We start from the raw sequence: 24,816 nt of genomic DNA, 5'->3' as shown, positions 1-24,816 counted from the left end.
AGATTCTTGAGGTCTTACAAAAGTAACTCATTGATAACATTGCTAATGTTTATACCAATTTTTAAGTTTCTAGATAATGAAAGCATAAGAGTAAGATAGTTATTGCTTCTCTGAGAGTATTGTTCAAAATTCTGTAGCCCGAGTTTAAACTCCATAGTAGTCTCCAGGTAAGAATCTTATTTTCTAGTCATGCTAAAGAATATTTACTAGAATTGTAGTTTTAGACTTGGTCCTCTGACAACATTAATGTACTAAATAAACAATTATTGTATGCCCTTCCTTCTGTTGTACCATGCTTCAGATGAATCATTTGATATCTTCAGCAATTTCAGAAGCCTCATCAAGAAAATCATCAGTTCTTTAGAGTCACTTCTTGTGAGACTACTTTTAATATTGTCAAAGTAAATTCTTTGAAGGGGCCAGAAAACTTAAAGACTAGGGATGGATTTTGTTTAGAAAGCACTGAATCATCTTGTCCTGGATAAAGTAACTTTACATTTGTACTGTGCTTCATAACAAAGCAATTTCATCTAGTTTCTTATTTGACATTCACAACAACTCAAAGCAGACAACATAGGTGCCATTGTACAGTTCCCATTTCCTAAGTCATGATTAAGGTTTGTAGGTTGTTTATTTAAAGTATCATGATGAATTACTGGTAGAGATGGGATTAGAACTTCTGCTTTCTGATTCATAGTCTGAACTGCATGCGGTTACCTCCTTCAATAAGAACTTATTCCATGGACTTTGGATTTCTAGTTGAGAACTCTCATGGAGTAGATCTTGGGTACTCAGTTTTCAAAATTCTGTAGCCTGAGTTTAAACTCCATAGTTGAAACCATGATTATCTGGTTTTATCTGTCAGAATCAGCATTATAGGTAAGTAACCTGTTTATTGAATGAAATATTTTCATGTTCATTGTATAGAACATTTGGTTGCTATGTCTGTGAAAAATAACTGACATGTACAAACTAGAGAAATAAAACTACAGCTATAGTTTGACTTTAAATAGAGGATTTGGATAATTTACAAAAAATACTTTGGTTGAAGAGTTTAGAATGTAGTTTATGTATATTAAAGTCAGAACTTACTAGGAAAAGTCATGCTTGATAAACCTTCTCAACTCATTGGAGAAGGCTGTGGAATATAACCAGATTGGCCCAGTAGTTTGGCACAAAATTAATGGGAGGAGGGAGATAACTGTCCTAAGTATAAAATTTGTGGTTGTTAGTGGAATAAGCCACTGACTAATCGAAGTATACCGTGAATTCGTTTTTTCTTTTGAATACCAACATTTTAAATTTCAACTAATGTCAGTGGTTTCTAAAAATGAATCTTTGCTATAATCCAAGTATATTTGTACTCAAGTGTAATTTAATCATTTCTTCTTGATTTAGGGTCACCTTTACTGACAGGTTGTGTACTGATACTTTTCTGGCACCACTGCTAGAATGATTTGGTCTTCTCTGCTTTTTTACATTATTATAATTTGGCTTGTTTTCTAAGTTCTGTGGCTTCTAATAGTCTTATCTTCATTTTTCTTGGCTTTCATTAGTCACTTGTGCTATATGTTATCTTCCTCTAATAACTCATCCTTCCCTTCTAATTGACTGCTTTTAGTTCTCTTTAAACTTGGAAATCTGAATAACCAAGCTTGTCAGGATTGTCTCATGATTCTTGAGTGATGCACTGAGGAATTTCTCTTTGAATGCATAAGATAAGCATTAGTGCATGGGGTGTTTGTTTTAATTGTGTGTTTTCTTGTTTGCTTGCTTTCTGGTTTGGAGGCTGTGTCTTATGTATGTTACCAGATATCTAAATTCTGAATGGAGAAACAATAGTTGTTTCTTTATATGTGGCAATAAATACTCATTAACAATAAAACCTATCTAAAACAATTACTGTTTATTTGAGACTTATTGGAAGCTTAGCCTTCAGTCGCAGAAACTTTCAATAATTTTTATAGTAGGCTCAAAAATGTATTTTTACATAATTCCCAAGCAGAGTAGTATACCACATATACTATTTCTGTGATGATTCATGTCATTACATATTATAATGTATAGTAATTAATGGAAAGATCTGTCTTGTGACCATTCTATTTACCTATCTCTCTCTGTCTCTTTCTCTTTCCCCTCCTCTTTGCCCCTCTCCTATGGGGTCTGTTTACCACTGTTTCTTTTATGTTATTATGGAAAGCTGCTTCTACTTGGCTCTTTAATCTCTAATTTTAATATAGATAAATTTGTAAAGTAGTGAGAGGAGACTGAATAACTTATTCATGGTTCTCTCAGTAGGCAGAATTCTCTATAGTGTTATGATTGAATTTTCACATGTCTATTATATTTATATGGTAGACATTGTAAATATGTTATTGAGGGTCTGGGTTTTGTTCTCTTTCTTTAGAAAGTAGAAATTTGTTCTGATAGGCAGTTAATTTACTCGATGATAAACATAATCCTACAAAGGCTTATTCTTTTATCTGTTAGGGGAAAGTCCAGAGTGGCAGTCTGTATTCTAGATTTAGTTTACTTCTATAGCATGGCCTTTCTGATGTCTCATTTAAAAGGTCTTTATTCTGGCTATTGAAACCTGAATGACTAGCCTCCTAAGAACATTGGTAGTTGTGTACAGCTCCATGATAGTTGTTCTTTGCCTGGTCCTGTGGAATCAGATATTTTACACGCATAACTTCATATTCAGCCAAAGGCTCAAGGGGACATCTATGCAGATTTCTGTGTTTTCTGTCTTTTTTGTTTTGCTTCTTCCTCTTCTTTGGTGCTCTGTCCCTCAAATTCAGCTGCCTCAGCTTTCCCAAACTCTATTTTCTGTCTCTGCTTTTCCAGACTGTTCAATAGTACTGATGGTACCTCTATGTAGAAAGTGAATGTGATCATAGGGCTTATCTCATTTGTTTGCCCTCTCTCACAGATCACAGTCTTGTACTGGCTGTTGTCCATTGTCTAACAATAACCATTTCTATGTTTTCTCCAGTTTTCTGATTGTGTATGACATGAAGGTATTTGGTGTTATTTATTCTGTCATGACTAGAGGTGAGAGTCTCTTGATTTGATTTAATATGCGTTAGGGGTGCTTTCTTCTATGATACTCTTCCCCAGTCTGCAGTTTGACCATTTGGAAATTACTTCTTGCTGGCATTCCTTTGACTATGAGGGCTAGTTTTTACTTTTACCTTAAAAGTTAATTTAAGCAACTTTTTTTTCTAAGAAGCTGAAGTCAGAAAAGTTAGGATAATACCAATTTGAATTGAAGAATGAAGGTAAAAGAGACGAGATTATTTTAGTTGCCTTGATGAGGTGTTTGCTATGGTTGGAGCAGAAGTAAAAATTGCGTTACTGGTTCAGGTACAATTCATGAGGATAGGAAAAAGACAAAGTGACATACAAGAAGATTTGAAACGAAGTTTATTATATTTGAAATGGTAACCGTAAGAGATTAAGGAGGAATGTATCTGGATTTCAGTTAGCTATTTTTCTGAGACTCCTCAGGCTTTTTTGCTGGACCAAATTTGCTGTATTTTCAGAAAACCATGGTCTATATGCTTTTTAAAATTAACAGTTTAATTCAGTTTCTTATACATGTTTTTTCTTAAATGTAGAATATTTTGCAGAAATTTATTAGTACTATAATATTTTACCATTCATATGAAGTTGAGAACTTTGACTCAACTCTTTTTTGCTATTTTTCATTTGTCCTACGTTTTCCTTCCCCTTAATTTTTAAATGTATTTTTATCATATTTTAGCTAACAGTTCTCAGAATGTAAGACCATAGATTATTTTGTTATGTTTAAACTTTTAGTTGGAAGGAAAGGATCATGCTAATAGTTTATTGGCATTGAGTCTTAAGAAGTGAGATTTTAAAATACTACAGTCAAAACCTAAAGTATCTTTTTAATAAACATTTTAAAACATATATATGGATGTGGAAAGTCAAGTTAAATGAAACAAGTGTAATATTTTATGTCATAAGTAATGTTTAAGTCACCAATCATGTTTTTGTTTTTAAAATGCTATCATTTAAATCTAGAATCTCAATACTTTTTAAAATGTTATTTGTAAATTATTTATAAAGTTTGGATTAGATTTGAGGAGCACTCCAATCCCCTTCCATTACTATTTTTAGCTGGCAGTATGATTCTGGGTAAATGTCTAATTTCTGTGATTGTCAGTTTTCTCATCTATGAAGAAAAGTTGGTATGATTTGATTTCTAATTAATGTTTTATATATATGATTTTGAATTCTCTTTCTCAGCCCTTCCCCTTTTGGTACTGCTCGGGTTTCAGTTATTAACTTTCTGTTTGTTTTGCTTGCTCTCTCTGGGTATTCTCACTCACTGCTGTAGCTTAAATGACCATCTATATACTGATAGATTTCCAAATGTATATCTCTAATCAGGTTATTCTTGAGCTTCAGACCAGTTACCAAAATATTTCCATTTACATCTCCCACAGTAGACTCAGTGGAACATGTCTAAAATAAAGCTTCCTAGTCTATGGCCATGCCACCCTGAAAGCCTGATCATGTCTGATCTCAGAAGCTAGGCATGGTTGGGCCTGGTTAGTACTTGGATGATAGCCCAACTAGGAAGACCAGGTGCTGTAGGCGTAAAACAATAAAAAATAAGGGATTGTAAGCTGACAAGGTTCTTACAATCTGTGAGGTTAACCAAGGGTTGCCTCACCTATAAATAAACAAACAAACAAAATCAAGCTTTCTCCACACACACCCGATAATCAACATCATCTTTTTACTTAATTGGTAGTGTCTTTCACTTGCCCAATCTCGAAAAGTAGGAGTAATCTTTAGTTAGTTCTTCACTATTCCCTCTTCTCCCACCAGTGTTATCGATTCAACTTTATTTCTTGATTCTCAGTTCACCTTTCTTAAATTTAGGTCACTAACATTTCTTTACTGGATAACTGGAAATGCTTCTTTAATTGCTTTCTGTGGTGCTCATGTACTGTTTCCCCAATGTACTCCTGTACTGTAGCTGTAGTAAACGTCCTTAGACTAAAATCTACTCTTTAAAATGAATTATTGCGTGATTTTTAAATATTCTCTTTTACTCTTTGCTTCACACGGTATATTCTAAACAGATTAAGCCTTTAGTTCTTTGATTATTACACTCTTTTTACTCCAGACTTTCTCCTATGCCAAACTGATCTCGTCTACCTTTGCCCCATTTTTCCTGGTTATTTTTCCTTTCTTTTTCTGCAGAGAGAGAATGCTGTCTCAATTTAGGCGTCATGTTCTCTGAGAAATCTTTCCTATCTCCCCAAGACTGATTAATTGCTCCTTGTGTGCTCTATCATAGCAAATTATAATTGTAAACATGTACAAGTAGACCTCGAGCTCCTTGAGGAACAATGTCTTTCTAGTTGGTTGATGTAGCATTGAAAGAATGTCAAGCCATATCCAGCTTTGAAAATGTCAGAGAAAAATTTGGCATGCTTTTCATAGTAGACATTTTTATACCATTAGTTTGACTTTTAAGACTCTGAATTTAATGAGAGTGATTTCCTTTTTCTACTAAAAAAACCCTTAGAATTTAGATTTTCAAAGGAAAATGAACAAACTATAAAATCATTCACATAGTTCACTAAACTCAGGAATTGGGGAGAGATAATGGTGCAGGGTAGGCATAGAAGGGTGTATTTCATGATCAGGATTGGTTGTCCGAATATATTACCAGGTAGTAAAATAATGCTTTTATATGGCCATATAAAATGTAAATTTGGTTGTTAATACCAGATCCCAAAGAGAGGAAGTTACTGTATCATAAAACAGATTTACAAGTTTGGTATATTAGTATGTTTTATATGGTTTCAAATATATTTTTACAATCCAGAGTTTGCCAGTAGGCTTTAGAAAGCATACAGAATGGTAAGAATTTGGTTGGGCTTATATTTATTGAATTGAAAGACTTGAAAGAAAATGTTTGTCCTTGTGTATTTGTGTATCTGTCCTATTATTTAAAGATTTTTAATAGAGGATATTACTCAGCTTTCTCTTTATAAACTCATAATTTTGAGTAGATGGTAGAAATAATTTAAAATGACACGTCCAGGACCTTTGAAGTTATTGTGAAATGCTTGTATATAGATAGCTTGACAAATATGTGGTTTGCCTATATTCAAGGTGTGTTGCCTGTAGAATATTAGTTTATAACAAAAAATTACTAGCTTGTCTGTTATATGAATCTTTTATGTCTTGGCAATTTCAGAATAGAAGATGAACCTTTTAGATGTTACAGTGGATTATTTCTTAGAATGGATAACCTAATAAAACTCTGGAGTAGGGAAAATATGTGACTCTTGATTTGACTGGTGATCAGGATTTTTTCTAGATGATTGTGCAACTTTTATAATATTAATGCAATATGGTTGCATTTAACTTCCTATTTTAAGAGGGAAAACTCAAGAATTCTGTGAGTAGATTTAGAAAAACAGATACTAAGAACAAGTTGAAAGGACAGCCATTAAGGTTTTATTGTCACAAGATCTGGAGTCTTTAGGGATGGCAAAAAACATTTTTTGAAGGAAATGTGGATTAAAAAAATTACACATTCTTTAAAAAATTCCCTGTGAAAGTCTTTTTATGGTACCTCAAAAAATATTCAATTTGAATACAAGATATTCAATTTGCATGCAAGGTATTAAGATTCAGTAACTAGTATGGAACCTCTTTAAGTTATCAAAAAACTGACAAGGGAAATAAAATCAAGGTAGTCAGAGCTTGTTTTAGTAAGAGCTTATTGGTTGAAATCAGAAACCCATGCAAAGTATGTCAAATTAAAAAAAATATGTATTTTAAATAAATAGTAGACAATCTTATGAAGACTCAAGGTCAGGAAATAAAGTCTAACCAGAATGTGTAACCTGTTAGTATTTAAAGTTATACTCTCTTATCTGTGCTTCTCTTTGTGCAGCGCAGACTGGTTTTTCTCTTTTTACTAATTTTTTTAACTCACTTTTTCCTTTCTTACCCCCCATCAGTTCAGTTTGCAAATGGCAGTGACTTCCCGTTTTGCTTATCCTGGTCCCAACTCTTTGTGACCTTTCTTCTCCAGAGCGTCTTCACATTCTCTGAAGAACCTGGTTATTGACTGTTTAGTAGATTGACTCACCTGGGACAAAATGATCAGTGGTCAGGGGTGGAGTTATTGGGGGTGGGGTGGGATGGGGTGGGGAGCAAAGTTTGCCTTGGCTTATTCTTTCCCCAGGGTTGTCTTCCAGAAAAGAGGTGGGCAGTGTAGGCTGTCAAAACATGGCCATTATAGACCATTTTGTGTTTTGGGTCAAAATGATATTTGACCACTTAGTAGTGTGTATAAGGGTAATGGGAACCCTTATACATTGCTAGTGGAAATGTAAAATAAAAAGATGTGCCCATGTAGAAATCCATTTGTCAATTTCTTGATGGATACATACTGAAAAGAATTAAAAACAAGTTTTCAAATAAAAACTTGCACACTGTTGGTCATGGCAGCCCTCTTCACAATAGTCAAAGGGTGGGAACAACTCAAATGCCCATAAACTGAAGAATAGATAAACAAATGAGGTGTTATCAATACAGTGGAATGTTATTCAATTATAAAAAGGAGTGAAGTACTTCTACATGTTATAACATGGATGAATTTTGAAAACAGTATGCTAAGTGAAAGAAGCCACACACAACAGGTAACATCATGTGATTTCACTTATATCAAATATCCAGAATAAATAAATTTATAGAGACAGCAGATTAATAGTTGCCAGGGACTGATGATTGTACAACATTGCGAATGCACTAAATGCCACTTAATTTAATTGTATGCTTAAAAATGGTTAAAATGGTGAGTTTTATATTACATGAATTTTAACAGAAAGAATACCAAAAATGAAAGTATGGGTGAGGTATGTGCATACCAGGGATGCTTGAGATAATCCACTGGGGGAGACAGGAAGAAAATGCTATTTATGTGTATTGTTCCTCATTCTTAAGGATTTCTGGGGTTCTTTGTTTATAATGTATATAATAAGTATAGTAAAACATAATTTATAAGTAAGTATACATATATTAGAAGCATGCACTAGAATTTTTATTTTTGTAACAGTGGCGATGCTTAGTGTGAAAAATATGGAAATCATTGTTTTTAACAAGGAAAAGCCAATTACTGACCAGTCATTAATTTTTTGCTTTAGTATCTAAAAGATACTACCAGATTATCTCTTGAAGTAGACAGGATATAGAATCATAATATATTTAGAGAAACTACAGGGCTCAACTGGCATTCACTTAGCAATCTTGACAATAACTTGGGTTGCTTTTAGCCAAATTGTGTCATCTGTTATAATTGGGTATTTTAAGTATGACTTTTCTTAAGAACACTGAAGGGTTCTTGAGAATTAGAGACTTATGAATATTCTTCCTACTGGAAGTTGTGAAATCAATAGTACTAATGATAATAAATATGAATACTGGTATTTAAAGAAAAATCAACTATTTTTGGGAAAGGAATTATGACTTTTGCAAGAGCAGGGATAGGAAGCATACTTGGCCAATTAATGAATATTCTTTAGAAGATAAATTTTAATAAGGTAAAAAGAATTCAGAGTGTATAATATATGTGGACTTTAAAGCCTTGGGAAGGTTCCATGTTGTTATTATGGTTATTTCCTTTTAAATGCGTGATAAAAAATAGTTAATTTGAGCGGGCCTTTGAAATACAGGAATAACGTAGTGGTTATATTAGGTAGCATGTGACTATAAGGTAGTACTACTGATTTCTAAGCTTTATTTTAAAAAGCAGAAAGAAGTAGAAGCTTTTTAACTTTAAGGTATCAGTTCCTCACTTTGCTGAACTCAAACGTCATTGCTCAAAATGATTTTGGAACTCAACTTTTGGAACAGTTTGCAGAATGTCCTCGGTGCATTTCTTTTTAATGTATATTTAATTTTTACTAAAATTCTCAATCAAGTTTGGTGTAGAAATATAACATGGAGAAATATATTTATTCTTTGTGCCCAAAATAAAATTATACAGAAACTGATGTTCTTTCATCTATTAATAATCTGAACTAAATGTTCAGATTCATAAATTCATGAACTTGGCTCTGAAGAATTTCAGGAAAACTTTGTAGCCATTTAGCGTATGCATCATTTAGTACTTATGCAGAGTGGAGCAATTGTTAATTTAACTCTTCTTTCCTAGATTGTGAATTTCTTGAAGCTAGGAACCAAGTTTGTTGTACATGATGTTGTTTCTCTACATTGTTATAATCATGGCCATTCTTGTTAAAGATTCATTTTTTTCTTCTCTGTCTTATTTTTCTAATCATCATAGTAAATTCTGTGGAATCATATTTATAGACCACCTGCATTGATTATATTCTGTAATTCTGCATCTGTTTAATTTTGAGTAACCCCTGACTGTCCTAAGTTCATTTATTGTGATGGTGGTATTGCCATTTTTTTTTGTTAAATAGAAAGAAGGCTTCCTTGAATTACTTGGTCTGCCAATCATCAGTTGTGAAAACAAAGAGAAACAAAAGAGGGAGCGATGGGAGATGAACCAGTGCAGAGGCTCTGATCACTGTGGATACCTCTGCTGTTGCTGCCATGCTGTGTAGTCTTCCTTCCTGTCACCCCATTCATTAATGCACTCTGAGGAATGAATGTTCCTTTTCACATTTGATTCATTAATATTAGAAGTGAATTATAATCTTGACTGTTGTTAGATTCTGAAGTTATGTTTCAGTTTGAAAGTACACAAACATGAATATTGTGGTGTGGAGTTTTGGAACTTTAGGCACGTTAATCCTAGGGTCTTCCTCTTATTATATTACCGTTTCCTGTCATAACAGTACTCATTTCTGATTTTTATATCCAGTCATCTTTGTTACCTTTACTTCTTTGCTACTTTAGGATGAAGATACAGTAGTTAATAAGTTGTTTAATTAATGAATGACTAGGATCTAGGATTCAGTATGGTGGGAGTCAACTCCTAATAGTAGAAGTGGCAGAGCTATTGTGCTAATTGTCCATGTAATTTAACTCGGCTTTTATTTTTCTTTTTGAAATTAGAGGTACAGTGAAATTCTTTGTTTACTATTATAACCTACTAGATAAAGAGATTTATTCTGACGCTTTACAATTAATGTAATGATAATGGTTTCAGAGGCTGTTTTTATCCCTCTCAATTTATAGGTGTAAAAACCTAGACCAGAAAGATGAGTCATATTCAAGATTTTAAAATTAGTGGCAGAGTTGCCAGTTCTTTTATGTATTTTTGACTCTCAGATCAGACATTTTCTACTCTTGATTTCTTCTAAAAGTTTTAAATTACCTTTTTTTGTTTTTTTTGCATAATAATCCTGAGAGGGTATATTAGTCAAATTTTACTACCCCAGTGAAGAAATCATAAAAGTCTTGTTTTTTTTTTAATGGACTTTATTTTTTTTAGTACTGTTTTAGGTTTACAGGAAAATTAAGAAAGTTCAGAGAATTCCCATACCCTGTACCCACTTTCCTCTATTAACATCTTATATTAATATATTTGTATAATTAATAAACCGATATATTGTTATTAACTATATTAATAAGAATTAATAATACATATAAAATAAGGTCCTAATTAACTGGTGTAATATAATAAAGTCTACACTTTATTCAGAATTCCTTAATTTTAACCTAATATCCGTTTTCTATTCTGGAATCCCATCTAGTATACTACATTACATTTAGCTTTTGTCTCCTTAGGCTTCTGGCTGTGGCAGTTTCTCATACTTTCCTTGTTGTTGATGACCTGGGCAGTTTTGAGGGATACTAGTCAGGTATTATAGATTTCTCTCTCTTAGAATTTGTCTGATGTTTTCCTCATGATTAGAATGGTGTTCCAGGTTTTTGGGTGGAAGACCACAGAGGTAAAGTGCCATATTTATCACTCGCTTAGGTAATGTTTGTCATGTTTCTCCTCTGTAAAGTTATTCTTTTTTCCTCCCCCTTTCCATACTGTATTCTTTGGAAAGAAGTCACTGTGCACAGTCCACACTTTGGAATGGAGAGTCACGTTCTCCCTCCTTGAAAGCAGAATATCTGCATAAATTATTTGGAATTCTACATGGGAGCCTTTTTTTTTTTCATTTCGTTCTTTATTCATTCAATCATATCAGTATGGACTCAAAATATTTTTATACCTTGGGTTATAATTTAGTACTCAAATTGTTTTGTTACTCAAATTGTTCTAGGTTTGGTGGGTGGGAACCTTTTTCTTGGCTCCCGTGTCCCATCAAGGTGTTGGACTTTTGTTTGTGTGTTTTTTGGGCAATTTCTTACTTTCTGGCACTTCAGGATACTCCTGCCCCTTTTCTAGAATGAGCTGTCTCTCCAAGGAGCCCTTCTTATTCCCTTTATTCAGGAACAGTGTTAGAAACCAGTATTTGGGTACTTTATGTGCTCATCGTTACTGGTGGGGGGGTGTTGCTTTTATTTAACTGTCTCAGCTTACGGTGCAAGAAAATATGTGTGTATGCTAATCTGTGTATGTATACATATCTATAAATATTTCTTTAAAATGATCTCTATAGCACACTTAACCTGCCTCTTTGCTTTTTTTTTTTTGTACTCTTTATTCTACCTGGTATATCTTAACTTCCTTACGCCTTTCCTATTGAAGTACCACTTATTTTTCAGAATTTAACTTGCTTTTTACTTATGTGAAATATTGTTTGGGTCTCCCAGGGATGATCACTTTGTTCACAATATGCTTATGTACTTGTCGTCATGGTTTACCACATTTAACATGTGTTTTTCTCTTTAAGTAGCTTAATCATTATAATTCTTGTAAATTTAAGGAATTGACTAGGAATTGTATAAGCTTTCTTCTTAATATTTAAATAAACAACTAAAAATATACACATGCACACCCTCTTACCTAAATTGTAATGATCTTGAGGGTAAGACTGCATGTGGTTTATACTTGTATCCTTCAGTGGCTGATGTAGTGCTATGTTTAATGAGTATGCTTGGTTAGTATTTGAATAGGTTCATACAAGTTCAAGTTAATATTATGTATTTTTGAGCAGTCACTTCACACTTTCACCTCATAATTGAACTTAGGATCAGCTGGGAACTCACAGTTTTTTTGTGCCTGTAAATGCAAGTTCATGCCATCCTGTACTTGTCTCGTTTTGTAGTTCAATTCCAGATTTTTTGCTTAAATCTCATTAAATTTCATCTTGTCTAGTATTCTACTTTGCTTGTTATTTTTTTTTGTTGGGAGCGGGGAGGATAGGGAATCGAACCATTTTATTGAGAGCCTTCAGGGGAGGGTTGAAAAATTAAGAGGACAATGAAGTCTGTCCTCGGCCCAGCCTGGCCAGGATCTCCATGGCTTTACAGCTGCCGAAAGCTTGCTTGTTATTTTTTAATCCTGATTTTTTTCACCTGCAGTATTTGCTATTATTCTCAGTTTTCATGTCATTCATGAATTTGGTAAGTATGTCTTTGCCTGTTATATGTACATCTAAGTCTTACGTGTTAAAAAGGATTGAGACTATATGTACCTTTAGCATACCTAAAGAACTCATAAGAACAGACATACCATTAAAATAGTGCTCTGCATAATTATTTAACCACTGAAAATTTCATCTATCTAAGTAACTTTTTTAGCTCATATTTTCTTTTGTGGTTTTTGTTTGTTTTCATGTAGATGTCTCTTGAACCTTAATATGTTGTGGGACAGTATTAAAGATGTAGAACAGTGGCTTTCCTCTCAAGGGTCGCATGACAGAGTAAATGAGACAAGACATACATTTTAAAAACTATAGAAATGGGTGTACCTAAAAGTTCCTGCCTTCAGTGACCTAGGGAACAGCCAGTTAAACCTCAGCCATTATATTCCAGGTAATTTCTTTTTGGAAATAACCTCTGTAAGAGAAAAGCCATTAATGTATCATGGATAGACATTGCGAAGTAGAGCAAACTTAATCCTTTAGATCTTTTTAAATTCCTTCCTTTCTGAGAGCAGTTTCTTGGCATACTTCTCACTGTTGGCAGAGCTGATAAACCCAGGTCTTTCTGGTTTCCATCTTATACATTTGACCTGGTAATACCTCATAATTCTATTATCTATAAGAGATTGTAAATATTTTTGTCAGCTAGTCTTCAATGCAGGGTTTGTTTTGAATTTGCCTAGTGTACATTTTCAGGAAGTAGATTTGTTCCCATTGAACTTTTAGTTTTATTATATTTTTAAAATTTGAATTTACTTCCTTTTCAAAAATACATACTCAGTTTTTGTAGTTTCCTATTCCCCGTAGCTATTTTTAAGCTTGTCTTTAATATTCTTTTGTGTTTAGCTTTCTTGTGTGCTTAGTAATTTTTAAATGTGAGATATTCACTTTCTTTGGAAAATTATTTATTGGTTATCTTCGAGGCCTACAATGAAGATATATTCCTCCAGAGAAAAACTGCATTAACTTCTGTGGATATCTTGGCAGGGGGTGGGAGTGTTTATACCAATCTAGAAACACTGCTTTAAACTGTAGTCATGGCTTCGGTTCTTTTAGGCCACCGAGGTATAAGATTTGGGGCAGCAAATATGTACAAGGACTGACTGTCTTGTGGTATCGGATTTTTATGGTTGAAATTTTTATCTGCTTTTTCCCTCAGTGCCAAAGCAACTCTCCTATGGGATAGAAGTGAGGAGTAGGGTTGCAGTTTGATGGAAGAGGGTCTCTTATTAGGCTAACAACCTTGGTGGCTTTGTCTTCTACTCCCTGGCCAAGTGAAATACAGACAATTGAGCTCAAGCTTGCATGGTTCAGTACCTGCCCTCAAGGCCAAAGCAGTTTTGTGTTCCATTTGACTCCCCCATTTTATGCCTTCATTTAGCTTTTCTCAGTATCTTATTCGTTCTACCATGCTTTTAAAATAAACAAGTACCTGGTTTTTCTTGTTTTCAATTCAGTGTTCTTAGTTATTTTCAATACATAGTTGAGCTTTATACCTGGAAAGACATGTTATCAGAAATTGAGTTATTAGTTTTTCTCTTAACATAGAATATCATAAAAGACTTTTTAATCACCCTCTAATGACTTCAGCATTTTCATAGAGTGAGAGATCATTTGTGAATTACTGAATTTACAGATCTTAGAGTTTCAGTGTTTGAAATCCTTCATGAAGAAAGAGAAAGTATCAATTATACAGTTCTTCTTTCACCAAATAGATAATATTTTAAAATGTATGCTGTTCACATAAAAATAATTACTGTTCAATCATGTATATACCTAATGAACTCAGTATTTTGTAGAAAGAAATGTCACACTTGATTAAATTGATGGCGTAGAATAGATTGAGGCATTTTCCCCCAAATCGTTTTACACTAGTAAATTGGTAGGATAGAATTTGTTATTGTTTAAAGTGGCCTGATTGTTATTCTTGAGAACCAATTCACTTTACGTAGCTCTGTTCTGTTGAAAATGAAATCTAATATATATCTTGCTCTTCTCTTATTTCCTTCAGCTCACCAGTACATACATGTGTACATTTGTGCACATATGCACACATATGAAAACATATTGTTTAACTCATCCCATTGTAGGTTTTTCTATACCCACTCCCTTGTTCTACTTACAGTGGAGTAAACTAATTTATTCTTATGTCATCTTATGTCCTTTAGTTTTTTTCAGTGTGTTTAATCAAGGTCAGTATTCATAGGATCATCAAGGTGCTCATTTCTAGTATCAAAGCGTAATGAATAGCTTCTTCATTATTCAGTGTTTGGGGGGGAATTATAAAACTTAGAAAATTAAAAGGAATAGTATAATAAATATCTGTATGCCCTTCAACTATATTCATTAGTTGTCAACAACTTAACATTTTATAACATTTGTTTTCTCCCTGTATTCCTTTCCCCTCATCCTCCTTCCTACCCCATATACTATAAAACTTTTCTTTTTGTTGAGCCATTTAAAAGTATGTTTAGACTCATCACCCTTATACTTAAGTATACATCTCCTAAAAACAAGGACATTCTGCATAACCTTAAATACCTTATTATGCCCCAGCAGTTTGGCATTGATACAATATGATATAATTCACAATAAATTTTTCCATATATCCCCAAAAATATTTGCCTCCCCATGGGATCTAATTCAGGGTTATATGTTACATTTGGTTGTCTTGTCTATGAATCCTTTAATCTAGAATAGGACCTAGCAGATTTTTTTTAAACAGCCAGATAGTAAATATTTTAGGCTTTGTGGATCAACTCCACTTTGCAGCTACTCCCCTCTGTCATTGTAGCTAGAAAGCAGCCATAGACACTTTGTAAACAAATGAGTGTGGCTGTATTCCACCAAAACTTTATTTATAAAAATAGGCAAACTATAGGTTGTAGGCCCCTGATATAGACTAGCTTTCTATTTTTTTTCATCTTTAACGACACTGTTTAATAACCATTTGAAAGGATTAGGCCAATTTTTTGGGAGATTGTTCTTCGGCCTGGATTTTTAAAAAAATGTTTCCTCATTTTTTTAAGATTACAAATGTTGTATAACTTTAAGACTTGCTTTCACAATAGAAATAGAAAACTGATTCCTTGAAAAAGATTCTGGTTTGGTTGAAAATAAAATTTTTCCCTTCCTTCCTCCCTCCCTCTCTCCCTCACAGTGTGTGTAATAAAATGGACAATAAAATTAAACTTCTAGATTGCTAATTCCTTAGTATTCTCTTCCAGACATCAGGATTTTTACCTATATACTCTTTCATGTAAATATTTTTATATTCACAGAAGTGAATAAAGAATTCAAGAGGACTTGGATAATGAAAGGTAGTAGAAATAACTTAGATATAGACTTGAAGAGTATTTATATTTTAGCCAAATATAATTCCATAATATAAAAGCTAAAGTTGTCTAATTTTGTGTTGAAGACTTGAAATAAACAACTCTTTGCCACAGGTAAGCTTACTATTTATTCTTAGCATAAGCTTGGATTCAACTTTAGAAATAGATTAATCATTTCAATAAATTTAATACAGAGTTGTCCTTGTGGGAAAGCTATAACTAAACTTGCATCCATGTAAAAGTATATACATTAAAAAAAATTATTTCTATGAGTAGCAAAAGTGAAAGTAAGTAGCATGTTATACTGGAATTAAGAGTTAAGGGATTTTTAGTAGTGAATTTCTTTTAAATATCTATCACATCTATGGTAAGTGGGTGCTGTCTTGCCATCTATTATTGGTTTTGACTGAGACAAACTTTTTCTTCATATTGTACCTTTATCACAATTCGATTCTGGTTTGACATTTTTTGTCCTATAAAACAAGTCTGTTTCCTTTTCCACATAGCTGCGTGTTAAATATTGTAATAATTTTCTGAGGTTTACATTTCTTGGTTAAATATTCTGAGTCTAACCATTCCTCACATCATATCTGCACAATAAGTGGCTGGTATGATTTTGGCAAGTTACTTAATTTGCGCTTTGGTTTCCTTATCTGTAAAGTATAATGATACCTTATAAATTATTGAGAATTGCGTTATACTCAAAATGAAATGATGTCTAGAATATAGTACACTCAGTAAATGTAGATACTTATTTCTTATTATATAGTTTCTCCTTTACTTTACCTGATCATGAACCTATCTGTCTTAGAGCTGAATACAGTAGCAGGTATGATCTGATCAGCCCAGGAAGAGTGCATTGGTTATGTCTCCCATTAGTTTGGACTAAGGTTGGAGTTTTCTCTTTAATTCATTGTGGAGAATTTCAAATATACGAAAAGTGGGCAGACTAGTATGATGGATCCTCCCATACCGACCCTCCAACCCCAACAACATAGCCAATCCTGTCCCATTTACTCCCATCCAATTCCTTTTCTCCCTCTCTGGTGTAATCGTAGCTCCCTATTACACCTAAGCTCTATGTCTGCTTTACTTTGATAAATACGAAAGCTTTTAGGATGGTGCCTTATTCTCATAGTAAATAATTATTGAATTAATTAATGAATCTTGCCTCAGTTGACGCCTGGATCGGATTCCAGTTGTTTGCTTTGGAGGTAAAGTGGGTGAGTGGGTAGGTGGGATTGAAAATAGATTTGTGTGTATCTTTTTTTAAGATAATTACCCCATTTTTTTATGATTCCTCCATTTCTGTATAAAGATGTGTATGGTAATCTTACTGGTAAAATCTGTGTACTCTAGGAAATAATTCAAATTATCTGAACCAGAAGACTTGAATTCACTATTTTATTATAGTCTTCTCACTTATTCTGGACTTTAAGTCCTTACTGATATTTATCTTAGGTCTTTCCATCTCATAATCAATTTGTATTGATCAAAGAGAAGCAAAATAAGAGTTAAAGAGTGACACTTTCTTTGTCATCTCTTGGGATTTCTTTAAAGTCAGAATTATTGTGGAATAACTTACATACAGTAAAAATTGTTCAGATTTATTGGCTTCAGATAGAGGCCTTTCCTCCCAGTGTCAGTACCTGACCGTACGTAGCACTTTAAGCCTCTGCTTGTTTTTTCCATAATTCTATTCTTATTTCTTATGAGTCATTACTGTGTCTTCAGCAGTTGTTGAAAATTTAATATACTCACAATAATTTTTCGATCGATGGTAACAGAAGTATGCAATACCTGTTTAAAATGTGTCAGTCATTGAAATGCCATGACAGGTCTTTGGTTATTCAGCTAGTAGAGTAGGGGTTCTGGAGGTAAAATATGTCAATTAAGAGTATTGTAAAGAGGATATAGGTTCTGGTACTCAGCTCGCTATTATCACTCTAAGTAAGATTGAGCCTGAGTGAGCCTGCTTGGTAGAAACAGCCAGTACAGGCAGGGTTTGTAACTCCATACACCTCAAAGTAAGCAGGCTCAGTGAAAGTGAGTTTAGACTTAACCTCTGTAATATGTCCAGGAGTGACTTTTTACAGCCCTTGCTTTTCAACTTGGTTCTAACTTTTAAATGAACTCTCTCTAACTTGAGAGGAGTCTTAACCTTATTAAACATTTCATTAAAGATTAATTAACAAGGGATTTGAGAACAAGAATAAGGTATGTTTTAGGCAGTGGGCTGAGAAAAAGCATTCTAATGATGTCATGTAGCAATTATGCTATATCTGTGAACCTCAAAATTGTGTTGTTTTACTTTGCTGACTTCTGACCTTAAAAGATTCAGTATACTTTTTGATTGCACAGAACATCTGTCCGTTCATTTGTTCATTCAAAATATTTTTTTGTGCATTTAGATTCTGGGAAGTGTGCTACACACTGAATAAGCAAAACAGTGAACTTTTCAGATGTGTTTACTATTACAACACATTACAATAGTAATAGAATTAACAATCTAGTGGGAAACAGTGAAATTTATTTGAAGTCGTAAAGAAAAATTGTGCTCCAACTCTAAGGACTTAACCACTAATATTGAATTTAACTTAGAGTGACTTGTTCTTAATTCTTTTTGTGAAATGTATTTGAGCATTCAGAATTTTGGGGTCAACATGTTTACGTATGTGTAGTGACATGTGAGATTAGATATTAGTCAACGAGGTAGGACAGTTTGAACAAGAGTGAGTGAGTGAGTGAGTGAATGTTAGGGGGGAAGGAGAGAAGGAAGGAGAAAGAGAGAAGGATTGAAAGAATAGTAATTAGTGTACATGTGCCATATTGAGATTTCAGGATAATGAGAAGTAGTAGATTTGTGTGGCTAAAATAGTATATTTTACTATTCTGTGCTAAATAGAATTTCGTAGGCAGGGAAATAAAAAATATCTTTAAGTCTTACCTTTTAAAATGTTCGGTTCTTAAGAATTAACAGAGAAGTAAACTTACTCTAGAGTGGAGGTATAGTAGAGCAAATGAGAATCATGACACCTACGGTCATGTTGAATTATGTGACAGTTTTTGTAATTCTGGTCAAGAAAATGTACCTGACATTCCTTATTTCAATAAAGTACAATAGAGGGGCTGAATTTGGTGATTCCTTCTAGTGCTAAAATCTTACGATTTTAATTTTTATTTATTTAGCAGTTTCTCGATGACTTTATGGGAAAGTCAGTATGCTTTCTTATTTTCTTGTTCAGTTTCAGGAATTTAAAAAATGGAGGATAAAGGCTTTGCTTTCTCTAACTGATATTTTCTGAATAGGTACTTCATAACTAAGGAAGACTTCATTTATTCCCAGTAATATGTTTTACTAAACTCTTTCAGGTAACTTTAAAAAGACTGTGACTTAATAGTAGATCATGGCCTGAACTCAGTTTTATTTATTGTTGTTACTAGAAAATTTTAGTGAGGTATTTTTCTTTGTCTCTGTAGTTATCAGAGACTGTTACAGACGATTGCTGTACTCGAGGCTCAACGTTCTCAAGCAGTCCAGGACCTCGAAAGTTTAGGCAGACACCAGAGAGAAGCACTGAAAAATCCCATTGGATTTGTGGAGAAACTCCAGAAGAAGGTATATATTGAGCACTTTTTAAGATTTATTGAGATATATTTGGTAATCACTTTTTTTAAATATGGAGATATACTTTTAAAATGTTTATTTTTTCCCCCTTCTGTAATTAATCATACTACTGAAGGCAGGATGCTGCCTTCCTTTACTCCCACAGAATATGTCCCAATGAAAATAGCTAAGAGCTTTATTTCGATGTTCGTGTAGGAAGTTGATGTCCTATTTCCTAGCCAGATTTATGATCTTTTCCTGTTGCCTCCCATAGTGTTTTTCTTCTGCTTTTCTGACTTCAGCATTAATGAAGCTAAAAGAAAAAATACTTCAGGATTTATTAACTGCTTTAATTTTAATTTTGAGTTACTTTTGTAACTCAGCATAGTAAGATAGAAAACAATGGTGATAAAAACAAAAACTCGATTTTAAATGCCTTAAGGTGTTTAAGATTAAGATTGCCAAATCCAAGAGGAAGAGTTATAAATTTTCCTTAATTTTGAAATGTCCTTTATTTTAGTGTGAAAATTCCATTTAATATTCTGTTTTCTTTAAAATAGAACTTTCATATTTAACAGTTAACCAATTGAAAATGATTCAGATTTTTATAAAAACTTTTTTGGTATGTAAATATGGAGATAATCTAAATGCGCTTTTATGTTATAATGTGTGTCGTAAATTAGGGACCCACTAATTGTTCAGTAAATTTGAGAGGCATAATATTAATGAGCATTGCGTGAAAAGAATAAAACTGAAAAATTATGAAAAAGAATGCTCTTCTTCACCTTAAAAAAGAAAAACTTAGCCTGTGTAGCATGATAACTTTAGTTATTATTTATCAATTTTTAATGGATCACAAAAGTGATCTAACAGGTGTTGAGGGAACAACCCTGGGGACTTTGTTTCATTTAGGTGTATTAATTTATTTTTTGGATTTTTCTAGCTATAACATTTACTTGGCAAATATTCCTTTCTCTTCATGCTATAAGAATATTGACTATCATGATGGATATAGAATCTATATGTTGATTTGTTAAAACTTGCTTATGTTTCTATAACCACATCATATCATTCCTGTTATATAGTACGCCCACTTAGGTGTTTATTGATTCTGCATCGTTGTTATTAAACTCTTTGCTGGTGCAAGAAGATATAGTACTTATAATGGTTACTTACAGTGGATCCAACTAAAACAGATAGTATTAGAAAAGTAAATATTAATAAAAAATAAATTAACCTTAGTTTTATTTTATTCATGTTCCTGGGAAGGCAAAAAGATACAGTTAGGCACATTTACTAAATTTGTGTGCACTTGGTTATTTGCAGCTTTGGTTTAGAGCTGAATTTCTTTCACTTTATCTCAGAAACAGATGTGATATTGACAGTCTTAAAATTTTTTAGAAAAATATACAGATGTATATATTAAATATGTCATGAAAGATACTTTAGTAATTATGAAAAACTTAGTTCCCGGGAAAGAAATATTTCTACTAGATTCACTTTAGAAATTTGATTCTTTTGTTTTTATAGTTACTCATATATGCTTAATTTGCCTGTTTTCTTTAGGTTTACTGTATTAAGTTGTTGACATGTGATCTGTTTGTTTTAGTGGACATCTAGAAACTCCTTATTAAAATTGAGGAAAACTTGTAGTATGTATTAGTATATAGAACACAGGGAACATTTATAGCTTACTAGCTTTTTTTGGTGTTACCATCATTACTTTCTTTGTTATTACCATCATTACTAATTTTGTAAAAGTTGAGCTTTAGATTTATATGAACTATTATGAAAATGATGGTAATAATTTAATATGTCATATGCAAAATGAAAATTAAGAATTGTGCTGCAAAGTGGATTTTGCTTGTCAGTTTCATAATTTATGACCTGATTTCTTTTCTCGTTTTATTGTGAGAAATATTAAGTACACCAAAAAGTTGAAAGTATTGTAGTTAACACATATATACCCCCTAGATTCTACAATTATTATTTTACTATATTTACTTTATCATATATCAGTCCTACTATCCATCATTCCATCTTACTTCAAGATGGAATGCATTTGATGCATTTCAAAGTTGCAGATATATATTTTCACACCAAAACACTTCAGAATGCATATTGTTAACTAAAATTCCTTTTTTAAATGTTTTTAAGGTGAAATTTACATACAATGAAATTCTTAAATCCTAATTGTAATCTGTGAATACTGAAAAATGCATCCACCTATGTAACCCAAATTCCTATCAAAAGATACTGATCATAATGACCTGGTAATAGTAATTATGACAACTAATGATTTCCCTAAAGGTGGTTGGTAAAGTAACTGATTTCCAAGTAAATTAAAGGTATAGTTTTGATTCTTAAGATGTCATTTTTTTTGCATGTGGTAAAAATTATATACTGTGAAAATAATTCATTGTTTGATGGATAAGTCATGAATATTGGGATATATTTAAAATGAATTCTGCGTATCAAGTCTCCTCTCTTGCAGTCTAACACATTTTCTTTTCTTAGACATAAAACCTTTCTTTGCTTTGCTATTTATGTTTAAAGTGTGTTAATGACAAAGTGCAATATATTTATGTAGTTCAGCTTTAGAGATCTAAAAATAGTGCTTCTGTTTTGTTAAATTGATTCTTCCTTTACTTGTTTTTATCTTTACCATTTAATATTTAGACTATATTAACTTTATGGGCTATTAGATTTAAACAGTGTTTAGAAATGCCCAGTTAATGATTATTTGGATTTGGAGTCATCTGAAAATTTGGCTATAGTTGCTAATTTCTTGAATTAAATTTAGACTCACTTTATTTTTTCTCCCCAGGCCGATATAGGGCTTCCATATCCACAGAGAGTTGTTCAGTTGCCCGAGATTGTATGGGACCAATATACCAATAGCCTTGGGAACTTTGAAAGAGAATTTAAAAATCGTAAAAGACATACTAGGAGAGTTAAGCTAGTTTTTGATAAAGGTAAGAAATTATATAAGAATTTAAGGAGAGAAATATGTGGCAAAGTCTTGCTTTAATAATCCTATACATGGTCTTCTTTTTAGTAGGTTTACCTGCTAGACCAAAAAGTCCTTCAGATCCTAAGAAGGATGGAGAGTCCCTTTCATACTCTATGTTGCCTTTGAGTGATGGTCCAGAAGGCTCAAATAGTCGTCCTCAAGTAAGCAGTATAAAATGTCGAGAAAGAAAATTTGAATTATAGACAAAATATTTTAACATTGTACTGATTTGTATTCTTAAAATTCAAGCAGTCTTTCAGTGAGGATAGCAAGGACATGAACTTTGAAGTTAAAGAGAAACCGGGATTGGAATCCCAACTCTTAACACTTACTGGCTGTGGAACTCCACATGTCATTTATATTAATCTGTCCAAGCTGCAGTTTCCTTTTGTACCAACGTAACTAATATTACATACATTGTAGAATTGTGAGGATTAAATGAGTAATATGTGTAACATGCCTAGTACAGGGCCTGACACATAATATTTATTCCAAAAAAAGAGCTTTTTTACTAAAATATTTTTTGAATTAATAAAAAATTCCACCATTTGTGTATTATTTGGCTATATCAAAGAGAAGTCTTTGTTATTTTGACAAAAGCTTTGTTTTATATGCAGATGATAAGAGGACGTCTGTGTGATGATACCAAACCTGAAACATTTAACCAATTGTGGACTGTTGAAGAACAGGTAATAGATATTTCTAAACTGTGTAGGTTAAAAAAAAAAAAAAAAGTTAAAATTAGCGTATTATGAGTAAAGTGTATCTTGTATATCATCCCTCTTAACTATGAAGTAAAAATATTTAAACTTATTTCTGTATGCCTTTTTGCACACTTCAAGAATTTGGATTTTGAGCAGATACGAAATCCTGTTTGGGGATGATTTTTAAAGAAGGAATCTGGGTTTTGGGAGAGGGGTTGAAAAAGGTAGTGAAATAGACGGAATTAAGTTTTTATATGCAGTTTGGGGAGAGAGAAAAACTTGAGGCCAAGTATAGCTGTGCCTTAGTGAATTCATATTCTCTTCTGGAGGGGAGCTGACAAAGCCAGGTCAGAGTGTTCTGTTACATTTTGGCATACAGCTTGGATTGTTTGTGGGTAAGATTTGAGAGACACATCTCTGTCTCCCATGAGGATTAATCCCACAGCTGTGATAAGTTTATCAAAAGTTTAAGAATCTTTATTTCACGTGTCCAGTTTATTCTGCATCTTTAGGACTGTAGGAGAATTTAGGAAATAGGTCAGAATGTTCAAATCAAATATTAGAATGGAGGACCACACAAAGGAGAGAAGTGTCTCTTAGTATTCTGTCTAAATCCAAATGAATTTATATGTTTTTGTCAAATCTATAGGGGTGAGTCTAAACATAGTCTAGCAAGAAAAGATGGTCAGTGGAAATCACCAAGATATGTAAAATATTAATATAATTTTTTGTGCTGTCTTTTTACTGAAGTGAATAGAAAATCATTATAAGGTCATCTATAGGTTTATTCTCTAATTTCATTTTCCCTGTGATGTCTATAAGTTGCTTACTAGAAATTTTCCCTACCATGAGGATTTCTAGTACCTAACCTCCAAAGATGGTGAGAGAGTTTGTTAGTTTAAAATGAAATGTGACTATATTTAGAAACTCAGTATTAAACTTTCTTAAATTTGGTTTGGGTTTGGCTTAGAAAAAGCTTGAACAGCTACTCCTGAAATATCCTCCTGAAGAAGTAGAATCTCGACGCTGGCAGAAGATAGCAGATGAACTGGGTAATAGGACAGCAAAACAGGTAATTGAGGAGATGGCTCCACATTGTTGATATATTTCTGATAGTTTTTTTTAAATGAAGGGTAATGCATCTGACATCAGATCGGTAGCATCGTTTTTAGCTACAGAATGTACTACAGTATGTACGGTTTTTAAAATTAGCATTGTATACTTTCATGTTGATATCAGAAACAACTTGAGATAATTCTGCATTGGATTATTACTAAATACTAAAAAAAATTAAAATGTAATGAGCTTAGTGTCTCTTGAATGATTGAGTATACCAGTTACATGCTTTTTGGTTAGACTATGTTAATAGCTTTGTGACATTGCCTTACTCGGTGTTCCCTGGTTATAGCTCAAAAAAAAAAAAAAAACCACCTAGCAGTTTCACCTTCACATTCCCATTGATATTAATAATTGTGTTTTTGTTTTACAAGCATGCATACTCACAAGTTGAAAATATTTATTTACTTTTGGAATCAATTTAGTGATTTTTTGGGGTGGGGGTCTGGATTTTAAAATGTATCTTTGGCAGTTTAAAATTATATCTACATTTATGGTAAATTTTTAATTGTTCTCATTCATT

The 24,816-nt window shown here is 32.8% G+C and overlaps 1 protein-coding gene and 1 pseudogene across 8 annotated transcripts in view; both read left to right on the top strand.

Moving 5' to 3' along the window:
* The window catches only part of ZZZ3 (zinc finger ZZ-type containing 3), an 85,214-nt gene that overhangs the window by 47,600 nt on the left and 12,798 nt on the right, over positions 1 to 24,816 (top strand). For 7 of the 8 annotated variants that reach the window (XM_015595108.2, XM_015595110.2, XM_025052099.1 and 4 more), the window contains 5 exons: positions 19,334 to 19,472; positions 22,288 to 22,435; positions 22,519 to 22,634; positions 23,091 to 23,162; positions 24,148 to 24,249. In XM_015595108.2, the coding sequence (XP_015450594.1) occupies positions 19,334 to 19,472; positions 22,288 to 22,435; positions 22,519 to 22,634; positions 23,091 to 23,162; positions 24,148 to 24,249 (577 nt within the window). The remainder of the gene's footprint in view (positions 1 to 19,333; positions 19,473 to 22,287; positions 22,436 to 22,518; positions 22,635 to 23,090; positions 23,163 to 24,147; positions 24,250 to 24,816) is intronic. The other variant, XM_006919341.3, reaches the window with a different exon arrangement.
* LOC112486036 lies at positions 4,513 to 4,629 on the top strand (annotated as a pseudogene).

This window comes from Pteropus alecto, unplaced genomic scaffold (assembly GCF_000325575.1).
Source record: "Pteropus alecto unplaced genomic scaffold, ASM32557v1 scaffold25, whole genome shotgun sequence".
NCBI lineage: Eukaryota > Metazoa > Chordata > Mammalia > Chiroptera > Pteropodidae > Pteropus > Pteropus alecto.
This window is presented reverse-complemented; position numbering and strand designations above follow the sequence as displayed.